Genomic DNA, 18,661 nt, shown 5'->3' on the forward strand with positions numbered 1-18,661 from the left:
TTCATTAAGTTGATCCCACTACTGAGGACCTCGTCATGTTAGGAAGGGGGGGGGGGGGGGGGGGGGTGGAGTGGGGTGTCTACTAAGGCATAGTGGCGCCAACCCTCCTAAGGGAGTAAACCCTGATGTCAAATCCTGATCCTCCAGGTCGAGGGTTGGATCAATGGAACAGCATTGTATTATCCATACAATTTTTCTAAGGCTCCAGAATCTAAAGTAAAGCCTCGGCACTTCAATGGAAAAATATTATGATAATTACTGGCAAGAAAAAGAACACACGGATTTGGTACATGGAACATTCAGAGCATGACAAACAAGTACAAATAGAGAATGAAATGAATTGATTCCACGTGGAATCTTTCCAGTTTCAAGTAAAATAAATAAATAAATAAATAAAATAAAAAATAGAGACACAAGGAAATGAGTAATTTGGATATTTTATCCATTTTTGGTCTGGAGTTTATGGACATAAATGGGCATAAGCAGGTGTTTTCAATCTAATTAACAAAATTGAGCATTTACTTCAAGGACTACACATTCTTCTATGAAAGGATTGTCACCTGTCATCATCAAGTTACACGGAATTGAAATGGTTATAATAGGAGTATAAGCACCAAATGATCATTTGTCGAAGCAGACCAAAGATTCTCTTTAGCAGAAATTAGATCACCTACTCAACCAAGATAAAAACTATCAATATGCAGCAATAGCAGGAGACTTTAAAGCTAGAATGGGCTCAGAAGTAAATGATGCAGCAGTAGGAAGATATAGAGAAAATGTCATGAATAGTTCTGGAAAAAAATTTGTATAATTTTGAAAGCAGCACAACCTGAAATTCTTGACACACATTAATCGTGTATACAATCACAGAAGTCAATAACTGGTTACTTAATTGCTAAGCAAAGATAAAGAATGGTACTACAAGACTGTTGAGTCATGTAGGGAGCAAACTGTGGACCTGAGCACTACTTAATCACATCAAAAATGACATCTATTTAGAAAAACAACCATTAACAACTGGACAACTAGCCATGCAATGAAGAGAAACTCTACTAGAGTGTGAACTTGATCTAGAGGTGCTGGGGACAGAGTAAGAGCACAGACAAACAGGTTCTTCCACGGATGTCAGAAGATGGTTTACGAAAATCAGAATTTGTACAAAAAAAATGGTTATCTCATCACCTCAAGACAGACATAGTTACCAGACAATGAATCAGTAGTTAAGAAACAGAAATAAACCACAAAATAACATTTGGGAACAGAAATGCAACCAGATTGAGGGTTTAATATGTAGATCACAAACAATAGGAGTCTACAGATATGAAGGGGACACCGGTAAACAAATCAGTAGACAGCTTAATGCCTTTGAGAGAATGGGAAAAACATTATTGGTCGGTCTTACGTGAGATCAACCAATGGTCTGAAGTTCTTGACATATCTAATTTTAATAATTTTCTGTACACTTATAGTAAAAATTGTTTGAATTAAAAACCCGGATTAAAATTTTTTTTGGACCTTTCAATTTTTTAATTATTAATTTTTAAAACTTCCAAAATTCTTTGATTTTTGTTACATTTGGAAACCTCAAAATTACCCTTCTCAAAAATGCTGTATATGACTTACAGACCTAAATTGTGTACCACTTTACTCAGTATCTTATAAGCTGTAAAAGTATGTGCTAATTGATGATACAACAATGCTGCATTTTCTCACATGAAATTATTTTTAAATTCTGAAAATTTCAAAATCTGATTTTTTTGCTTTGGAAAAAAAAATGTATATTAGTCATACATTATTTGTTGATGTGTGTGTCAATCTTCAAGATAGTGTTACAGTGGGAACATATTAAAATAAATTTTACTTTACAGGTAAGCACAGCACCTTGAGCATAATCTTTATGGCTTTGGACTTATTATTAAAATGTAGTGAGTCAAAAACCAAATAAGGCTATCAGCTCAATATTTTTTATTTAATGACAATTTATTACATTATTAGAATCAAACAATTTAAATTCACATTTGATTTTACCATTTTAACTGAAGATTTTTGAGATACACGATAACAACACATGCTTAAAAAAAAAAAGACTACAAATAATGCATTTAATTGCGCCTTCATTTTACAGAAATATTAATCAATATTATTTAACAGAGATGTAGCTCTTATTATTTAACAATGTGTTACTCGTGTGCCTTGCAAAGAGAAATTATTTACTCATCTTTAACAAGAAAGATGTTATGGTGATCCACTAACAGTCTTACTAGATTCTAAAATTATGTATTGCACTTTTAACACCCTCTGTACCAGGCCCATTTTATGTACCTATCCCTAGAAACTAGGCAATTTTGTCAATATTTAGAAATTCACTCCGTCAAATCTACTTTTTGGATTGTGGCAAATTTGGTACCATTTTGAAGCTGCACTTTTCATCTTTATTTCTGTGCAACACAAACTACTTTGGAATGCACAGCTTTAAGGTACAGTTATAGAAATCACATAGGTGTTTTTAAGAATTTATAAGTCATACGGATAAGAGAATGCAATTGTTATTTATTTTTAACTAATATTATGGCACTACATAACATCTTTCTGTCAGTCTACAATAACTGCATACAAGTTTCACACAGAATCATATTGTTTTTAATGTGGAAAATTTTGAAGCAAGGTTCCAGGCAGAGTGAAACACCACACTGTTCACATTCGTACCGTGTCTCTTTGCGAGAAGCTTTGCCATTCTCTTTCTTACTCCTGGCACTGCACACATGACACACACGAGCAGCATGTTTCTTTGTAGATCCTCTTTGTTAGCTGACCTACAGTTCCTTCATTCCTTTGTACGACTTCAAGTGTATCATCTTCATCAAGCTGAGCTGCCAGCACTGTTATGAAGTCTGTTGTTGTTAGTTTCTTATTGTGCACTGCATTGTATAGCCAAAAAGCATTTGATGCTCCCATCAGCAGCAGATGGAAATATAATTTTCGCCACCATTTCAATGTTCTGTACTGTAATGGATTGAACTGCAGGCACTGGTCTCAGATAACCACTCCAATTTTATTCAGATATTAATCCAGTACCTGATGTGGTTACATTACTACAGACCCATTTTTCTTAGTACACATACCAAATGTGGCCTGATGCCTTGTAGACAATGTATATATGTCCCTCTTGTCCTTCCACTTCATTGCTAATACATTATCTTCACGCCGAAAAGACATTTTGCCCTTTCTCAGCTTATTAGATACTAAATCTTTAGGTAATATTTTCCTACATTTGTTCACAGTACCAAAAGCTCCGGTATCTTCGTCAGCCAGTCGTTGAAAAAGCTCTGGACCGGAATAACATCAGTCTAAATATACAGTACGACCTTTATTCAGCAAGCCGCCGTCAGACAACAATTGCAATACAACAGCGGACGAAGAATTGTCAACAATAGGCTTACCAGCATAAACTTCAAAGTTTACAAGATAGCCACTACTGGCTTCAGCAACAGCATAAACTTTCAATCCATACTTATGAGGCTTATTTTACATGTAAACACAGAAGGTCACATGACCTTGAAATGGACATATGCCTTCACCAATTGTCAGTTTTTCTGAGGGACGATATGCCTGGATACATCACTCCTTCAAATTCTTATAATAAGATAAAACTTTATAAAGTGGGTGAAATTCATCTTCATCTGGTTTTTCTGTTTAGAATTGTCAACAAGATGCAAGCACGACAGTATCTGAGTAAAACGCAAACGACTCCTAACTTGGGGACAGAAGTTACCACTAAGAACAGGGTTAGTGCTCCAGTGGTCCATAATTTTTGGCTTTCTTGAAATACACACGTGGAAAAGCATACTCAAGAAACACCTCATCTCACTTGTAGTCACTGGCTTCCAGGAACTCAAAACTGAATCAGGCTTCATGTTATGTCCTCTTCTTTTTTTCTGGATTGTCTGTGACGCATACAAATTTGTCTGTATCTTGAGTTCTTTTACGTCACTGTCAGTAAGAAACACATTACTGCAATCCAGCACAGAACTTGAATCATCAATATTAACTAGAATCTGCCTGGGTGTAGAGTTGACAGGCAGAGGTCGGTAGGTGTCAAATTCTGTCTAGTCAACATCTTTTGGATGTGGCGCAGCCGCTGGATTTGAAGTAACACCTTCAACATCATTCCCATCTGCATCTGAAGACAAGCTGTCGTCTATCTCGCTCTCTAAAAGGAATATCACATTATATGTAACTACATACATCTCTTACAGAAAACATTTTCAGCAGAAATTTGTGTACTGCACAATTATGAGCAGTGATACGCTGTTGAAAATTCGGGAATACGTACCTTCAAACACACCATTATATTCAGAATCATCAGAATCACACTCTATATTACGCAGAGTGCCGCTATCATTAATCAAATCCGCGCTTTCTGCGTCTGGTAAACCCCGCCGAGACACGCTTACAAACAGGAAATAGCACGACGACGTAAGGAAGACTGAGAACCCAAAGATAAGTTTTAACATGAATTACGCTGCTGTAAACAACACTGCTGCGCCATTTATGAATGCATTTTTTTACTATACATCTGTACAACATATAACACTGGCCAAACCCCTAGAATTAAGTTGCAGTGTTTTGCGTAAAATTAAATGTAGCAGCCCGTAAATTTTACAGGTCTGGTGATTTTTGCGCGATATTAGGCCCGCAAATTTTACGGGTTTGGCGTTTAGAGTGTTAAATGATATATCCTAGTTCCCCCACATAATAACGACATAACTGAGGCAACAACATCCTCTTCCGCAATATCATCTGAGGATTTTCTTCTTTCTTCCAGTGGCAGTTGAGGGATTTAATGTACAAAGTATGATGTTTCTTTTATTACAGTCAATTTATCTGGTCTTCTTGGATATGAAAAAGAAACAGCTGATTCACAATGATGCGTGAATAAAAGCTTTACATCTACTTTTCAATTGTGAGTAGCACAGATGCCATTCACTGTTTGTTGTCATAGGTGCAAGCAACAAGTCCTGTAATCTGTTCAAAAGCATGAAGCATCTGGGCCCACCTGAGTCCTACGAACATCGAAATCCTTAAAATCAGAAACTTACCTTTGGCTTTGCTCATCGGAATAAATGTATAACACTTCTGTGTGCCTGTGACTGCTACTACAGCTTTATAAAAACTTTCTGCCAAGCTCCTTTTTCATGCTGCATGCTTTGTCACATGGAAGTGATCGATGAAGTATAAGCTTTACACTCAAATAACTGGAACGAAATAAATATTAGATCATATTATGCTTCCAAAGCATTCTATATGAACATCCCCAGATGACAGAGAGGCACAAATGTGACAGTGTCACGATTTAAAATGTTTCATTTCCCAATAAAACGTTTAACAGCTCACGTCAGAATACAAGTACAATATTTACCTTTGTGGGCTGTGCTTGGTACTTGTCAAACTCCAACATGTGCTTTTCAACATTTTGTTGGGTGATTAAACACTTAAAATAATGACAGTGGCAGTTTTTTGCCACTTAATCCCCTGAGCTCAGGTTCTTGACGAGTTACAAATGTACAAAGTACCCTGGTCCTCTCTCCTTTAACAGTGATTTGCTAATTCTCTCTCTCTCTCTCTCTCTCTCTCTCTCTCTCTCTCTCTCTCTCTCACACACACACACACACACAGAGTCTGTCTATTGTTCTATAAGTGTTTACTACCACTACCATAAGTTAAAAGTAACATGAAAAGGAAAATGCATACTATTTGTTATGTGGCACTATTTAGTAAAATTTTAAAATTATAAATAATGATTTCATTTTAACCATAGTTTAATAATCCACTTACAAATGAGACAGTCTGCAATACGAATAGCAGTAAAATAAAAGTTGTTTTCTTATGTTCCTTTTAGAATACCATGATGAACTTTGTCACACACATTAACAAATAGCGATAGGAATGACACTTTTTTCCAAAAAAAATCGATCTTCATATTTTCAAAGTTTAAAAAGTTTTGGCTTGGGAAAAATTAGCATTTCAATGAATTTAATCAAAGAACACATATTTTAAGGCCTATAATAAACTGAATGAAGCAGTATACGTCAAATACCTTTTGAGATACAGCCATTTTGAAGGCTTCGAAACATGGCACAAATCTCAGAATTTTACAAACTTTCAAAATTAAGAACTCAAAGATGAAACATCCAAAAAATTTTTAATTTCAGATTTTATCTTATTTTGATAGATTGGAGAGGGATATCATAGTAATGAGTTCTCTCTCCTCTTGGGTGAGAGATACTGGTCTTAAGCAGTAGTTTGACAGTAGTTTCTAAACACCTATAATTTATATGGAATAATAAGCTACCTTGAACAAATTGACCACCTCAATGCGAACCAGCACGGATTTCAAAAACATCGATCATGTGAAACCCAATTTACTCTTTTCTCATGTGACACACTGAAGGCGTTGAATTGAGGCAACCAGGTAGATGCAGTATTCCTTGATTTCCGAATAGTATCTGACTCAGTACTGCACCTACTCTTGCTGTCAGAAGTACGATAGTATGGGGTATCGAGTGAAATTTGTGACTGGCTTGAGGACGTATTGACGGGGAGGATGTTATCGTGGATCTCCGGGTGTGCCCCTGGGAAGCATGAGGGGACACTTGCTATTCATGTTGTATATTAATGACCTTGCAGACAACATTAATAATAAATTCAGGCTTTCTGCAGATGATGCAGTTATCTATAATGAAGAACTGTCTGAAAGAAGCTGCACAAACATTCAGTCAGATCTTGGTAAGATTTCAACGTGGTGCAGAGATTGGCAACTTGCTCTACATGTTCAGAAATGTAGAATTGTGCACTTCACAAAACAAAAAAACGCAGTACTGTATAATTTTAATATCAGATGAGTTGCTGTTGGAAATGGCCAACTCATACAAATACCTGGCTATAATACTTTGTAGGGATATGAAATGGAATGATCACACAGGCTCAGTTGTAGGTAAACCAAGTGATAGACTTTGGCTTATTGATAGAGTTCTAGGGAAGTGCAATCAGTCTACAAATGAGATTGCATACAAATCACTTGTGCGACAAGTTCTAGATTATTACTCAAGTGTGTGGGGCCTGTACCAGATAGGACTAACAGTAGGTACTGAATGTATACAAAGAAGGGCAGCACAAATGGTCACAAGTTTGTTTGGTCCGTGGGAGAGTGTTACAGAGATACTGAAGAAACAGAACATGCAGACTCTTGAAGACAGACAAACTATCCTGAGGAAGTCCACTAACTAAGTTCCGAGAATCTGCTGTAAATGATGACACTAGGAATATACTATATTCCCTGCATATCGCTTACATAGGGATCTTGAAGATAAGATGAGAATCATTACTGCACACACGGAAGCATTCAAACTCCATATGTGAATGAAACAGGGAGAAACCCTAATAACTGGTACAATAGACTGTACCCTCTGCCGTGCACCTCATGGTGGTTTGCACAATATAGATGTTGATGTAGGAATAATAATCATATAATTAAAACACTTTGAAATATTAAGTATTTTAAAATTTGTGATTTATAAAGTTCAATAATATTTAATTTCAATGTTAGGTTACAAAGGGAGAATTCCATGATCTGGCGACAAGGATGGGATAGGCCGTGTAAGCTGCTCCAGGAATCGCTGGAAAATGGCTGGCGCCGAAGAGACACCAAGGGGAAGGCGCTTGTACTCGTACAATCTGAAAGGCGTGTTGATAACCATGATGTTGTAACCTGTTGTAACTGCGACCGGAACGGTCACAGGGTGGCCGAGAAAGTGCGGCGGGACCAAACGGAAGGCGGCCCATGAACAAACAATCAAATGGAAAGGACGGACACGAAACAACGACAGACGAGGGGGAGAGACATTACGACGACCACACGCAAGAATCAACGGAGTGACAGAGACAACCAAACGAATCCAAGATGACCACTAGTAAGGAAAACAAAGAATGAATAACATGCTGTCTGTTGTCGAGGCGATGTGTCAAGACTCGCGCAACAATTAGACTCTATCGGGGGTGCCGCTATTGGCTGCTGGAACCCCGTGTTCCACTACGGCGCCCTCACACTAAATGCGGACCAGGACGCGCGCACCACCACAGCTAATGGCGCGATGGTGCAGAGACCTCTAGGGGACTTCGACGTCTATGACGTCTGGCGGGGATTCAAATTCCGCAGCGTGCGGTACCAGACGGGAGATTTTATGAGATTCCTGGAAGTCCCTCGATTTTTCCGGGTATGTTATAATTTCCTGAGAATTCCAGGTTTTCCAGAAGAATCATCACACTGATAAAGCACGCCAGGGGATGTGGAAAACAGTGCAGTCACTGTTATAATGCAGAAATTGAGAGATTTATCTAATATCCAAAAGGACAAGATCAATGGCTTGCGGGCCAAATGTGGAAACATTTCTAAAATAGCGAAGTTTGTAAAATATTCACATACCGCTGTGGTTGAAGTACACCACACTTGGCAGAATCGTGCTATCCAAAACTAAGGTGCACGTCACTTGCGACGGCGGCCGAGTTTAGGTTCGTTCTGCGCATCTGATGTCACAAAACAGTGTCAGCCAATGAACAGAGAACGACGTTGCCAGAGATGGACTGCAGTGCAGAGCACGGACAAGTGTCTTCAGTTTTAGAAACATTCAGTCATAAATGAAGTAATTGAACAAAAGCAATGTCTTGATAGCAGACTTTCTTTTATAGAAAGTTTGGAAAAAGCATTCCTCATACCAACTGCTTCATATTCTATTAATTAATTAAACCAAACAAGCAATAAGCCTCCTAATTCAGGCGATAGCAAGGAAAGGTGTTTGTATCATTCTCACTAACCGCTTTTTCACAATGAAGAACAGCGGTAATTGTTTATTTCCTATTGTACTTCGAAGAAACGTGAGTAATTCATAGTCATACCAACAGTGTTTGTCGATATTTTGCGTATTATTTTAAAGTCCTCCGGAAGTTATATTAAATGATAAGCTGCTTTAGCGTAATGGTTAAAGTGCTTGGCTGCTAAGCCAAAGGTTCTGAGTTCAAACCTCGTTCAGTGCTTAATATTTTCTTTATTTAGAAACAATATCGAAGTGTCTTAATCATGAATTTTATTCGTTTGAATGTAATTTTTTGAAATTTCTAGTGGCAACTAAAATCGACCATACGGAAGGTATACTCTATCGACTTTTACGTCTGCAAACTCTTCACAATTTCGTACAATGGTTTACTACATTTAATGCTGCTCAATAACTGCGTTAAACCTCGAAACAAAATTAAGTCATTTATTGGGGGAAGGTATCAGTCAAGACGATGTGTAAAAATCAAATTTTTGGACCAAATAGTTTCTGTGAAATCTAATGATAAGTGTGTCAAAGCAGTCGAAACACCGTGTCTCTGCACAGGTGAGCAGTGCAGCGATGACAAAATCGCGCACAATGCAGAATGCAGGGAGCACCACGTCTCTGTAGCAGCGAAAGGGTTAACGCAGCCGTGGTGGATTTACTTCATAAACTGCGCGCTTCCCCCATAAATGTAAGTTTGCTTGGCACGTGCTACTGGCAATGCAGCAATCTCCCGCATCTGGGCGGGCATGCACGAACCGCCATGATAAAAGGGCTGACGATGTCTGGAGATATGTGTATGGGCAAATACATGTGCAACTGTTGAGCAACTAACCACCCAGTGTGCCTTCAGTGATCGTTCAGCACACGTTTCCGTATAGGGGCCTCTGCAGCAGGAAACCGGTTTGTGCACCCACGCTGACTGCTGTTCATCAGTGACACAGGCCAGAATCTGCACACCAAAACCGTAGCTGGAAGTCCACTGCGTGGAGACAGGGAGCATTTGCAGACGAATCACATTTTATGCTCCACTCTACATACAGCTGTCGGCACGTATGGCGTGAGGACACGGTTAAGCATCATTGGGAGCATTATCTGACTGGGGAATGTTTTAATGGCTTTTCCCGGATGATCTTGTCATTCTGAAAGGCGAAACGGATCAACAGAAGTATGCACCAATCCTTGGGGACCGTGTCCTCCCCTTCAAACAGTTTGTTTTTCCTCGGGGCACTGACACCTACCACGTGTCGCACAACTCTCAATTTATTTGGGTGGTTCGGAGAGCACCAGGACGAGTTTACCGCACACCCCTGACCACTGAAGTCCCCACACTTTAAAACCCAACTGAGAATCTGTGTGACCACCACGATCGGGCTGTTCATGCCGTGGATCCTCATCCGAGAAAACGAGCCCAGGGAGCTACAGCACTGCAGTCGGCACAGCTACGTATCCGTGTCAGTACTTTCCAGAACCCCACAGATTCCTTTCCTGCACATCTCGCAGAAGTCTGTGCTGCAAAACATTGCTATCCAGGCTTTTGACAGGGTATCACACTGACGTGACTGGACACTGTGCTCTGCAAATTATTTGTACTCAACTGGTGGTAAAAAAAAAAAAAAGACTGTGTTGTTGAAATGCAGAATTACAACAGGCATAGATGCTTCCAACAGACTGCGGAAAACCCGCAGGCCCTACCTGTGCGGCAGTGGAGGTACGACCTTCAGACCGTTACCTTTCCAGTTCTTTCAATTGGCAATTCTACCTCCTCAGCTAGGACATATAAGCACATTTCTGTAGCACTCCAAATTTGGAGAGTGTGTTTTCTTGCAGTATTCGTGTGATAGCAAGTTTTAGTTACTTTGAGGGTGTTACATAACTGGAAAAAATGAGAAAACTTATATAACTATACTGCAAAAGATCTTATTTGTGGTAACTGATCCACAAACATTAAGCGAACAAGAATATAAAAAATTAGGCATAGGAAGCTGAAAAAACAAAATTCATGGCAAATATAAAAAAGCGCCAAAATTCAAAGAAACACAAACAGGTAAAATAGAACGAGTAAATAAATTTAAATATCCTGGAGAAAGTATACAACTGAATGGACTAGAAAAATCTGCAATAGATGTAAGAATTAACAAAATGGCACAGTGGTACGACCACAATGTTTATATGGATCTAAAGCATAACGATGAACTGTAACATGGACAAACTAGAAAGAAGGCAAACTGGAAAGAAGGATCATTAGAAAAATAATGGTTGCAATAAAAACTGCAGATGGTTGGAAAATAAGAAGAAATGAGGAGATCTGCAAAAACACGGAGAAAATGTCTGAAGTAATGGCCAAATGAAGATTAACCCTTTTCGAAGCCTCTATCAAATGGATGGAAATACACTAACAAAACAAATACTCCTATATTTCTGGAAGAAGAAATCAATAGTAGCATGGATTACAAAAGTAAGGAAAGATCTAGAAAGAAACAACATCAAAGAATCATAAGTAGCAGAAAGAAACCGTTTGAAAAACAAAATAGTAAATTTGGAAGGTTTTCACAGCAGAAGAAATAAAAAAATCGGAAACAACTAGGGCAGATGAAAGGAAGAGATTTCATGGGGAGAAAATGAGGGAATACTGGAAAAATAGGAAACAACAACAAAGAAAGATGAGGAACTGAAGTTGTTAACGTGATCCTAGTTGGTAAATACGATTGGGGGGGAGGAAAAAAAGGGGGGGGGGTATAGGAAGATATAGTTGAAACATACCTAGAAATTTTCCAGTTGTGGATGAAAGTGTAATAAAAATTAAGACCCAAGATTTGAGATCAAGGTTCAGGTAATAGCTCACAAAGCTGCAAGCCTCTGAAAGAAGTGGAAAAAGGGAGAATGAATTGAAAACCTACATAATGGTGAGTGACAATAAGAAGCTGCTATTACTAAGTTCACTGTTGTACGGGGTGTTCAAAAAGTCTCTCCGCAGTGCCGTATGATTGTCAGCCACGAGTGCCATATGCCGCAGTGAATACACTGAAATGAAACTCAGTGAAATACAAGATATTAATTTATTGAATATTCATTTTCACTTACAAATTTTCACGTTAAATGTTCAGTGTCCCCCCCCCCCCCCCTCCCATGCTGCTGAATACACAATTCAATTCATCTTATCATGAAAGTGGATACTGCAGTTTTCAATTCATCAATGGATTTTGGACGGTTTTTATAGGCAGCTGGTTTCGCTGCACCCCAGAAGAAAAAGTCAGGTGGTCTTACGTGAGGTGATCGTGGAGGCCAAAGTCCCTGTGAAATTATGCGATCACCAAAAACATCAGCAAGCAGTGTTTAAACGTGAGCTGTATGCGTGGTTGCACCATCTTGTTGAAAATAACCGTTCAGTACTTCACTTAACACAAGTTCTCCTATGAATGGGTACAGAATATCACTGCTGTATCGTTGTGCATTTATTGTTTCGTTGAAAAATATGAGACCCACAATCCGATGTCTAGAAATTGCAATCAAAACTCCTATTTTCACAGAATGAAGTGGTTCCTCATGAATACACAATGGATTTGCAGTACTCCACAAAAGAGAATTTTGCAAGTTCATGTAACTGGATAAATGAAACCACACATCGGTGAAAAACATTTCATTAAGAATATCCCTTCCATTTTGTTGAACAAAATTTTTGAACCATTGACAATAATGCAGTCTCTTGCCACAATCAGTATTTTTCAGTTCTTGCATGGCTGTCACTTTGTATGGGAAAAGTTCTAATTTTTTCCTTACAGCTGTGTGGGCCATTCTGACACTAACATCGATTTCCTGGGCGAGTTTTCTTACTGACTTGTTCGGACTCATGGACATTTTATCAGAAATGTTGAGTAGTTTATCCTTAGACAAAACACTAGGACGACCACTTCTTGGTGCATGTATCACTGAACCCATACTTCGAAATTTGTTATCAAATCTCGTGCAGTATTGCGATGTGGGAGTGTTGTCTCCAGGAAAACTGAATAAAATGTTTGACAAACAAACTGTGTATTTACTGCCAGCTTTGAACACTTGTTCGACTAAAAACACACAATCTTCCATGGTTAGCATTTTAACAGTGAGAAAAATGAAACAAACGAACAAAGGAACTAAACTTAAATGTTCACGTCAACACTTAATGACACACACCAACTATACTACTGATGCTGGCCGAGATAAACGAAACAGTGGAATGTTGGGAGAGTCCTCTTGAAGGGAAGTAACCCAAGCAGGTGAACAATCATACGGCACGCACGGCCAACAATCATATGGCACTGCATAGAGACTTTTTCAACACCCTGTATTATGCATGTGTTACATCCATTATTCTAAAGGTATTGAACGTTACTGTACTTTAGAAAGGATCAAAAGCCCACTTCCTAGCATATCATTGCCAGAATTTTCTTCCTACTATCAACCATACTGACTTATTTAAGGCTATATAAATGAGTTACAAAATCAAGAAATATATTACACTCAGTGTCAAAATAGACAAAATGGTTCAAATGGCTCTGAACACTATGGGACTTAACTTCTGAGGTCATCATACCCCTAGAACTTAGAACTACTTAAACGTAACTAACCTAAGGACATCACAAACATCCATGCCCGAGGCAGGATTCGAACCTGCGACCGTAGCAGTCAGGCGGTTCCAGATTGTAGTGCCTAGAACCGCTCAGCCACCCCGGCCAGCTCCAAAAAGACAAGCTGAGACAGTCACGACTACCGAAATCTGTAGCCAGCGGCCTCTGGCAGGTTGAGCATTTACTGCCAGTCCTGTGTGTACTGATAAATCACAAAAAGTCTCCCTATTTACCTACACACCATCTGGGAAGATCTGAGAGACTAAACCTGACAAGGGGGGACTGTCGGTTCGTCAATGGGAAGTGAGGGGCCCCGAGATGGGCAAACCGAGTCCCTCAAAGTACCTGCAGAACAGTATTGTGACTCTGGTCCACTGCAAAAATCTGACCCCGTGTGGTCTGCTATCCTGGCACAATGCCAGAGTCGCAAACCCGTATTAGTAGGGGAAACTTACTCTGTCGCCCACTCGCTGTCGCCTTCGAGGTCCAAGTTGAGTACGAGGTGGTGTGGAGCTGGCACTGTCTCGCGGTACATGGCTCGCAAGATGGCAGACGCATTTGACTCTGCATCGTAGTTGAACATCATCTTGAGGGCGAGGGGGAACGCCAGCCGCGAAATGCCACTGTCGTGCAACTGGACGACGTTGTCGATTTTGCTTTTTTCGCGTTCCTCACCAGTGTCGCTCACTGAAACAGAAAGCATTTCCTCTGATAAAATTACAAAAAGGTATAGAACCAAATTGGCAATTCCAGAACAACTATTCTCAAAACACTCAATGACGACGGTGTCGTAGCATATAAGGGGCGTTCAAAAAGAAACGAGCCAGAGGCATAATTACAGAAACCAGTACCTGTATGTTAGAAGTATTGACCCTGGCTGTTGAGACGCTTGTCCCACCGTGACACAAGACACTGCATGGCAGTCTCATACAATTTCTGGGGCTGCGATGTTAACCAGTTCTGCACTTACAACTGGACGTCGTCGTCTGAGGTGAATCGTTATGCTGACATTCTCCTCTGACCGAGATGGACCCCTTCTGATTCACTTCCTGCAGTACAGGACTACAGTGAATACCCAGAGTTACCCATTTACTCGAATCTAAGCCGCAACTGAAAAATGAGACTCAAAATCAAGGAAAAAAAAATTTCCCCGAGTCTAAGCCGCACCTGAAATTTGAGACTCGAAATGCAAGGGGAGAGAAACGTTTTAGACCGCACCTCCAAACCAAAACAAAGTTGGTCCATTGTAATATGAGACACAATTTAGGTCGAATGAATGACTATACAGCTACAGTAGTTTGGTTCTTGTGGTAAGCTTAGCAGTTAAGCTTTACCAGGACGTCACAGCTATGCGTCAGGCGCTCCATCCGTATTTATACGGGTACACTTCCCTTTTCAAGTGCTGGTTTGAATTGAATGCTTATTTTTCTTTGATCTGATAAGTGCCGTTCTCTTTGTTATAGGTGTTTCCGTCACTCTAAGCTCAAAATGCATTATTGTAAGCTCAAAATGCATTATTGTAAGCTCAAAATGCATTATTGTACGCTCAAAATGCATTATTGTAAGCTCAAAATGCATTATTGTAAGCTCAAAATGCATTATTGTAAGCTCAAAATGCATTATTGTAAGCTCAAAATGCATTATTGTAAGCTCAAAATGCATTATTGTACTGTGTTGTGCATTGTTTGTCGCACTCTGATAATGAGTGTTTACGACCTGTCGCCGTTCGCTGCATGGCTTGCTTTTGTGCGTGCTACCGCAGCCTACAATTTTTTTTTTTTTTTTTAAATCGTCTCATTAGCGAAACAATGGCAAGAGACTGCTATTTGTTGTTAACTTACACTGCTGCTTTCTTTGATAATGATCAACAAGAACCAAATAATAGACTGCGTATGATAGATGTTCTGAACGAAAGTTTAGCAAAAATTTTTCTCCGTTTGAAAATCTTTGCAGACACCTCTTTAGTACATTACATTCTGCACACAAATTAGAGTCATCTTAGATTTAAAAATCTAGTCAGTTGCTGTGCTTCATTTCTGACTGTATCACTACTCAGCATAAGAATAATACGAATATAAACATGACATATGTATATTCCTCCGTGTTTGCTGTTGTCTCACTCTAGTTTCATAGTTTATTAGGCAGACAGGATTTAAATGAGATAGCAGCAAACACCAAAGAATACATGGCAAAATGTTTATATTCATATTATTCTTATGGTGAAGAGAATACTGCATGTGATTCACAATTCATAAAAGTTCCTATCAGCAACCATCTCTTCTCACAGGTAGGAAAAAATTCAGAACGTAGAGTTGGACATATTGACAACCATCCCAAACAGTCTTTACCTTTGTGCCTGCCAAGCATGCCTGTATAGCGCTACATATATTTGACATCAGAAGTTAGTTGTAGCGGCACCTACCAACATTTTTCAGAACTTCCGCTTACTTTGCACTCGATTCTAAGCCACAGGCAGTTTTTTGGATTACAAAAACCGGAAAAAAAGTGCGGCTTAGATTCGAGTAAACATGGTACTTGCAAACCTTGACTACCTTTTGCCAAGCGATCAAATCAAAATCACCAGGCAATCTCACCTGTGGGGACATTCTGCTCCATGACAATGCAAAGCCTCGTACAGCCAACACAGTCGCGGCATTCCTGTACAAATTCAAATGGGAGGTTCTCAGCCACCCTCCATACACTCCGGATCTATCTCCCTATGATTACGTCATTTTATGTCCCCTTAAAAAGGCTCCGAGGGGCAAACGATTCACCTCGGAAGAAGACGTCCAGTTGTATGGGCGGAACTGGTTAACATTGCAGTGAGAGAAGCATTAAATGACACAAACTAAAATTTTGTCAGCTGATCTGAGTAAAAACCGTAACTGGTTTTGGTCTAATGTAAAATCAGTGTTGTCAAAATCATGTCTTCTTCCACTCTGAGATCACACTGGCACCAAAACAGAAAATAAGAGAAATAAGACCAAAATACTGAATTCGGTCTTCCAAAACTGATTCAGCACAGATGCTCATAACACAGTCCCTCCTTTCAATCATTGTATGAAGGTCGAAATAGCAAAAATTGAGATAACCAATCACGGAGTAGAAAAAGAAATCTAATCGCTTAGTAATTGTTAGCCATCAGGACAAGATGAGTTAAGATCATACGAAAGAACTTGCTCCCTTCTAGTAGCGGTTTATCGTGCATCACTGGAGCAACGAAGCATACCTATCAACTGGAAAAAAATTGCAAGTAATCACTATTTCAAGAACGGCTGTAGGGTAGATGCCCACACTTTTAGATCCATATCGTTGACATCTATCTGTTGTAGAAATAAGGGACATGTTTTATGCTCAAGAATTATTATGCTTCTCGAGAACCAAAATCTTCTCTATAAAAATTAATATGGATTCTGCAAAAAGAGGCTGAGGAACTCTGACAACTCGGTTCCTTCACGAGATCGATACTGTTGTAGACAAACTCTGTTCCTTCACGAGATCGATACTGTTGCAGACAAAGGCACTCGGGTTGATGCTGTGTTACCTGACTTCAGGAAGGGAATTTGACACCGTCCCACCGTGACATTTAGTGTGTGTGTGTGTGTGTGTGTGTGTGTGTGTGTGTGTGTGTGTGTGTGTGTGTGTGTGTGTGTGTGTGTGGAGGGGGGGGGGGGGGGGGGAAGTGAGGGGAAGGGGAGGGGGGGGGGGGGGGGGGGGGTAGAGCAGGGGAGTTTGGTAAGTACTGGATTAGATTTCTGACTAGATTCAGGACTTCCTTGCAGATTGAACTCACCACACTGCTATTAACAGAATAAAATTGACAGATGTAAAGGTATTTCCGGAGTATATCTAGGGACAGTGACAGGACCATTTCTGTTTACAATGTTATACAGGGTGTTACAAAAAGTTACGGCCAAACTTTCAGGAAACAATCCTCACACACAAATAAAGAAAAGATGTTATGTGGACATGTGTCTGGAAACGCTTAATTTCCATGTTAGAGCTCATTTTAGTTTCGTCAGTATGTACTGTACTTCCTCGATTCACTGCCAGTTGGCCCAATTGAAGGAAGGTAATGTTGACTTCGGTGCTTGTGTTGACATGTGACTCATTGCTCTACAGTACTAGCATCAAGCACATCAGTACGTAGCATCAACAGGTTAGTGTTCATCACGAACATGGTTTTGCAGTCAGTGCAATGTTACCAATGCAGAGTTTGGCAGATGCCCATTAGATGTACGGATTAGCACGCGGCAATAGCCATGGCGCGGTACGTTTGTATCGAGACAGATTTGCAGAACGAAGGTGTCCCAACAGGAAGACGTTCAAAGCAAATTGATCGCCGTCTTAGGGAGCACGGAACATTTCAGCCTACGACTCGCGACTGGGGAAGACATAGAACGACGAGGGCACCTGCAATGGACGAGGCAATTCTTCGTGCAGTTGACAATAACCCTAATGTCAGCGTCAGAGAAGTTGCTGCTGTACAAGGTAACGTTGACCACGTCACTGTATGGAGAGAGCTACACGAGAACCAGTTGTTTCCGTACCATGTACAGCGTGTGCAGGCACTATCAGCAGCTGACTGGCCTCCACGGGTACACTTCTGTGAACGGTTCATCCGACAATGTGTCAATCCTCATTTCAGTGCAATTGTTCTCTTTACGGATGAGGCTTCATTCCAACATGATCCAATTGTAAATTTTCACAATCAACACGTGTTGGCTGACGAGAATCTGCACGCAATTGTGAGATCATGTCATCCACACAGATTTTCTGTGAACGTTTGGGCAGGCATTGTCGGTGATGTCTTGATTGGGCCCCATGTTCTTCCACCTACGCTCAATGTAGCACATTATCATGATTTCATACGGGATACTCTACCTGTGCTGCTAGAACACGTGCATTTACAAGTACAACATGACATGTGGTTCATGCACGATGGAGCTCCTGCATATTTCAGTCGAAGTGTTTGTATGCTTCTCGACAACAGATTCGGTGACCGACGGATTGGTAGAGGCGACCAATTCCGTGGCCTCCACACTCTCCTGACCTCAACCCTCTTGACTTTCATTTATGGGGGCATTTGAAAGCTCTCGTCTACGCAACCCTGGTACCAAATGTAGAGACTCTTTGTGCTCGTATTGTGGATGGCTGTGATACAATATGCCATTCTCCAGG

At 40.0% G+C, this 18,661-nt stretch overlaps 1 protein-coding gene across 2 annotated transcripts in view; it reads right to left on the bottom strand.

Annotated features, from left to right (window-relative positions):
* LOC126427091 (serine/threonine-protein kinase Pink1, mitochondrial) overlaps positions 1-18,661 on the bottom strand; it is a 121,690-nt gene that overhangs the window by 71,352 nt on the left and 31,677 nt on the right. For both annotated transcript variants that reach the window (XR_007576530.1, XM_050089278.1), the window contains exon 3: positions 13,936-14,167. Coding sequence is in view for 1 of the 2 variants with exons in the window: in XM_050089278.1 (XP_049945235.1) it covers positions 13,936-14,167 (232 nt within the window). In the remaining variant the exon portion in view is untranslated. The remainder of the gene's footprint in view (positions 1-13,935; positions 14,168-18,661) is intronic.

Source organism: Schistocerca serialis, chromosome 11 (genome assembly GCF_023864345.2).
Source record: "Schistocerca serialis cubense isolate TAMUIC-IGC-003099 chromosome 11, iqSchSeri2.2, whole genome shotgun sequence".
In the NCBI taxonomy this organism is placed as follows: Eukaryota; Metazoa; Arthropoda; class Insecta; order Orthoptera; family Acrididae; genus Schistocerca; species Schistocerca serialis.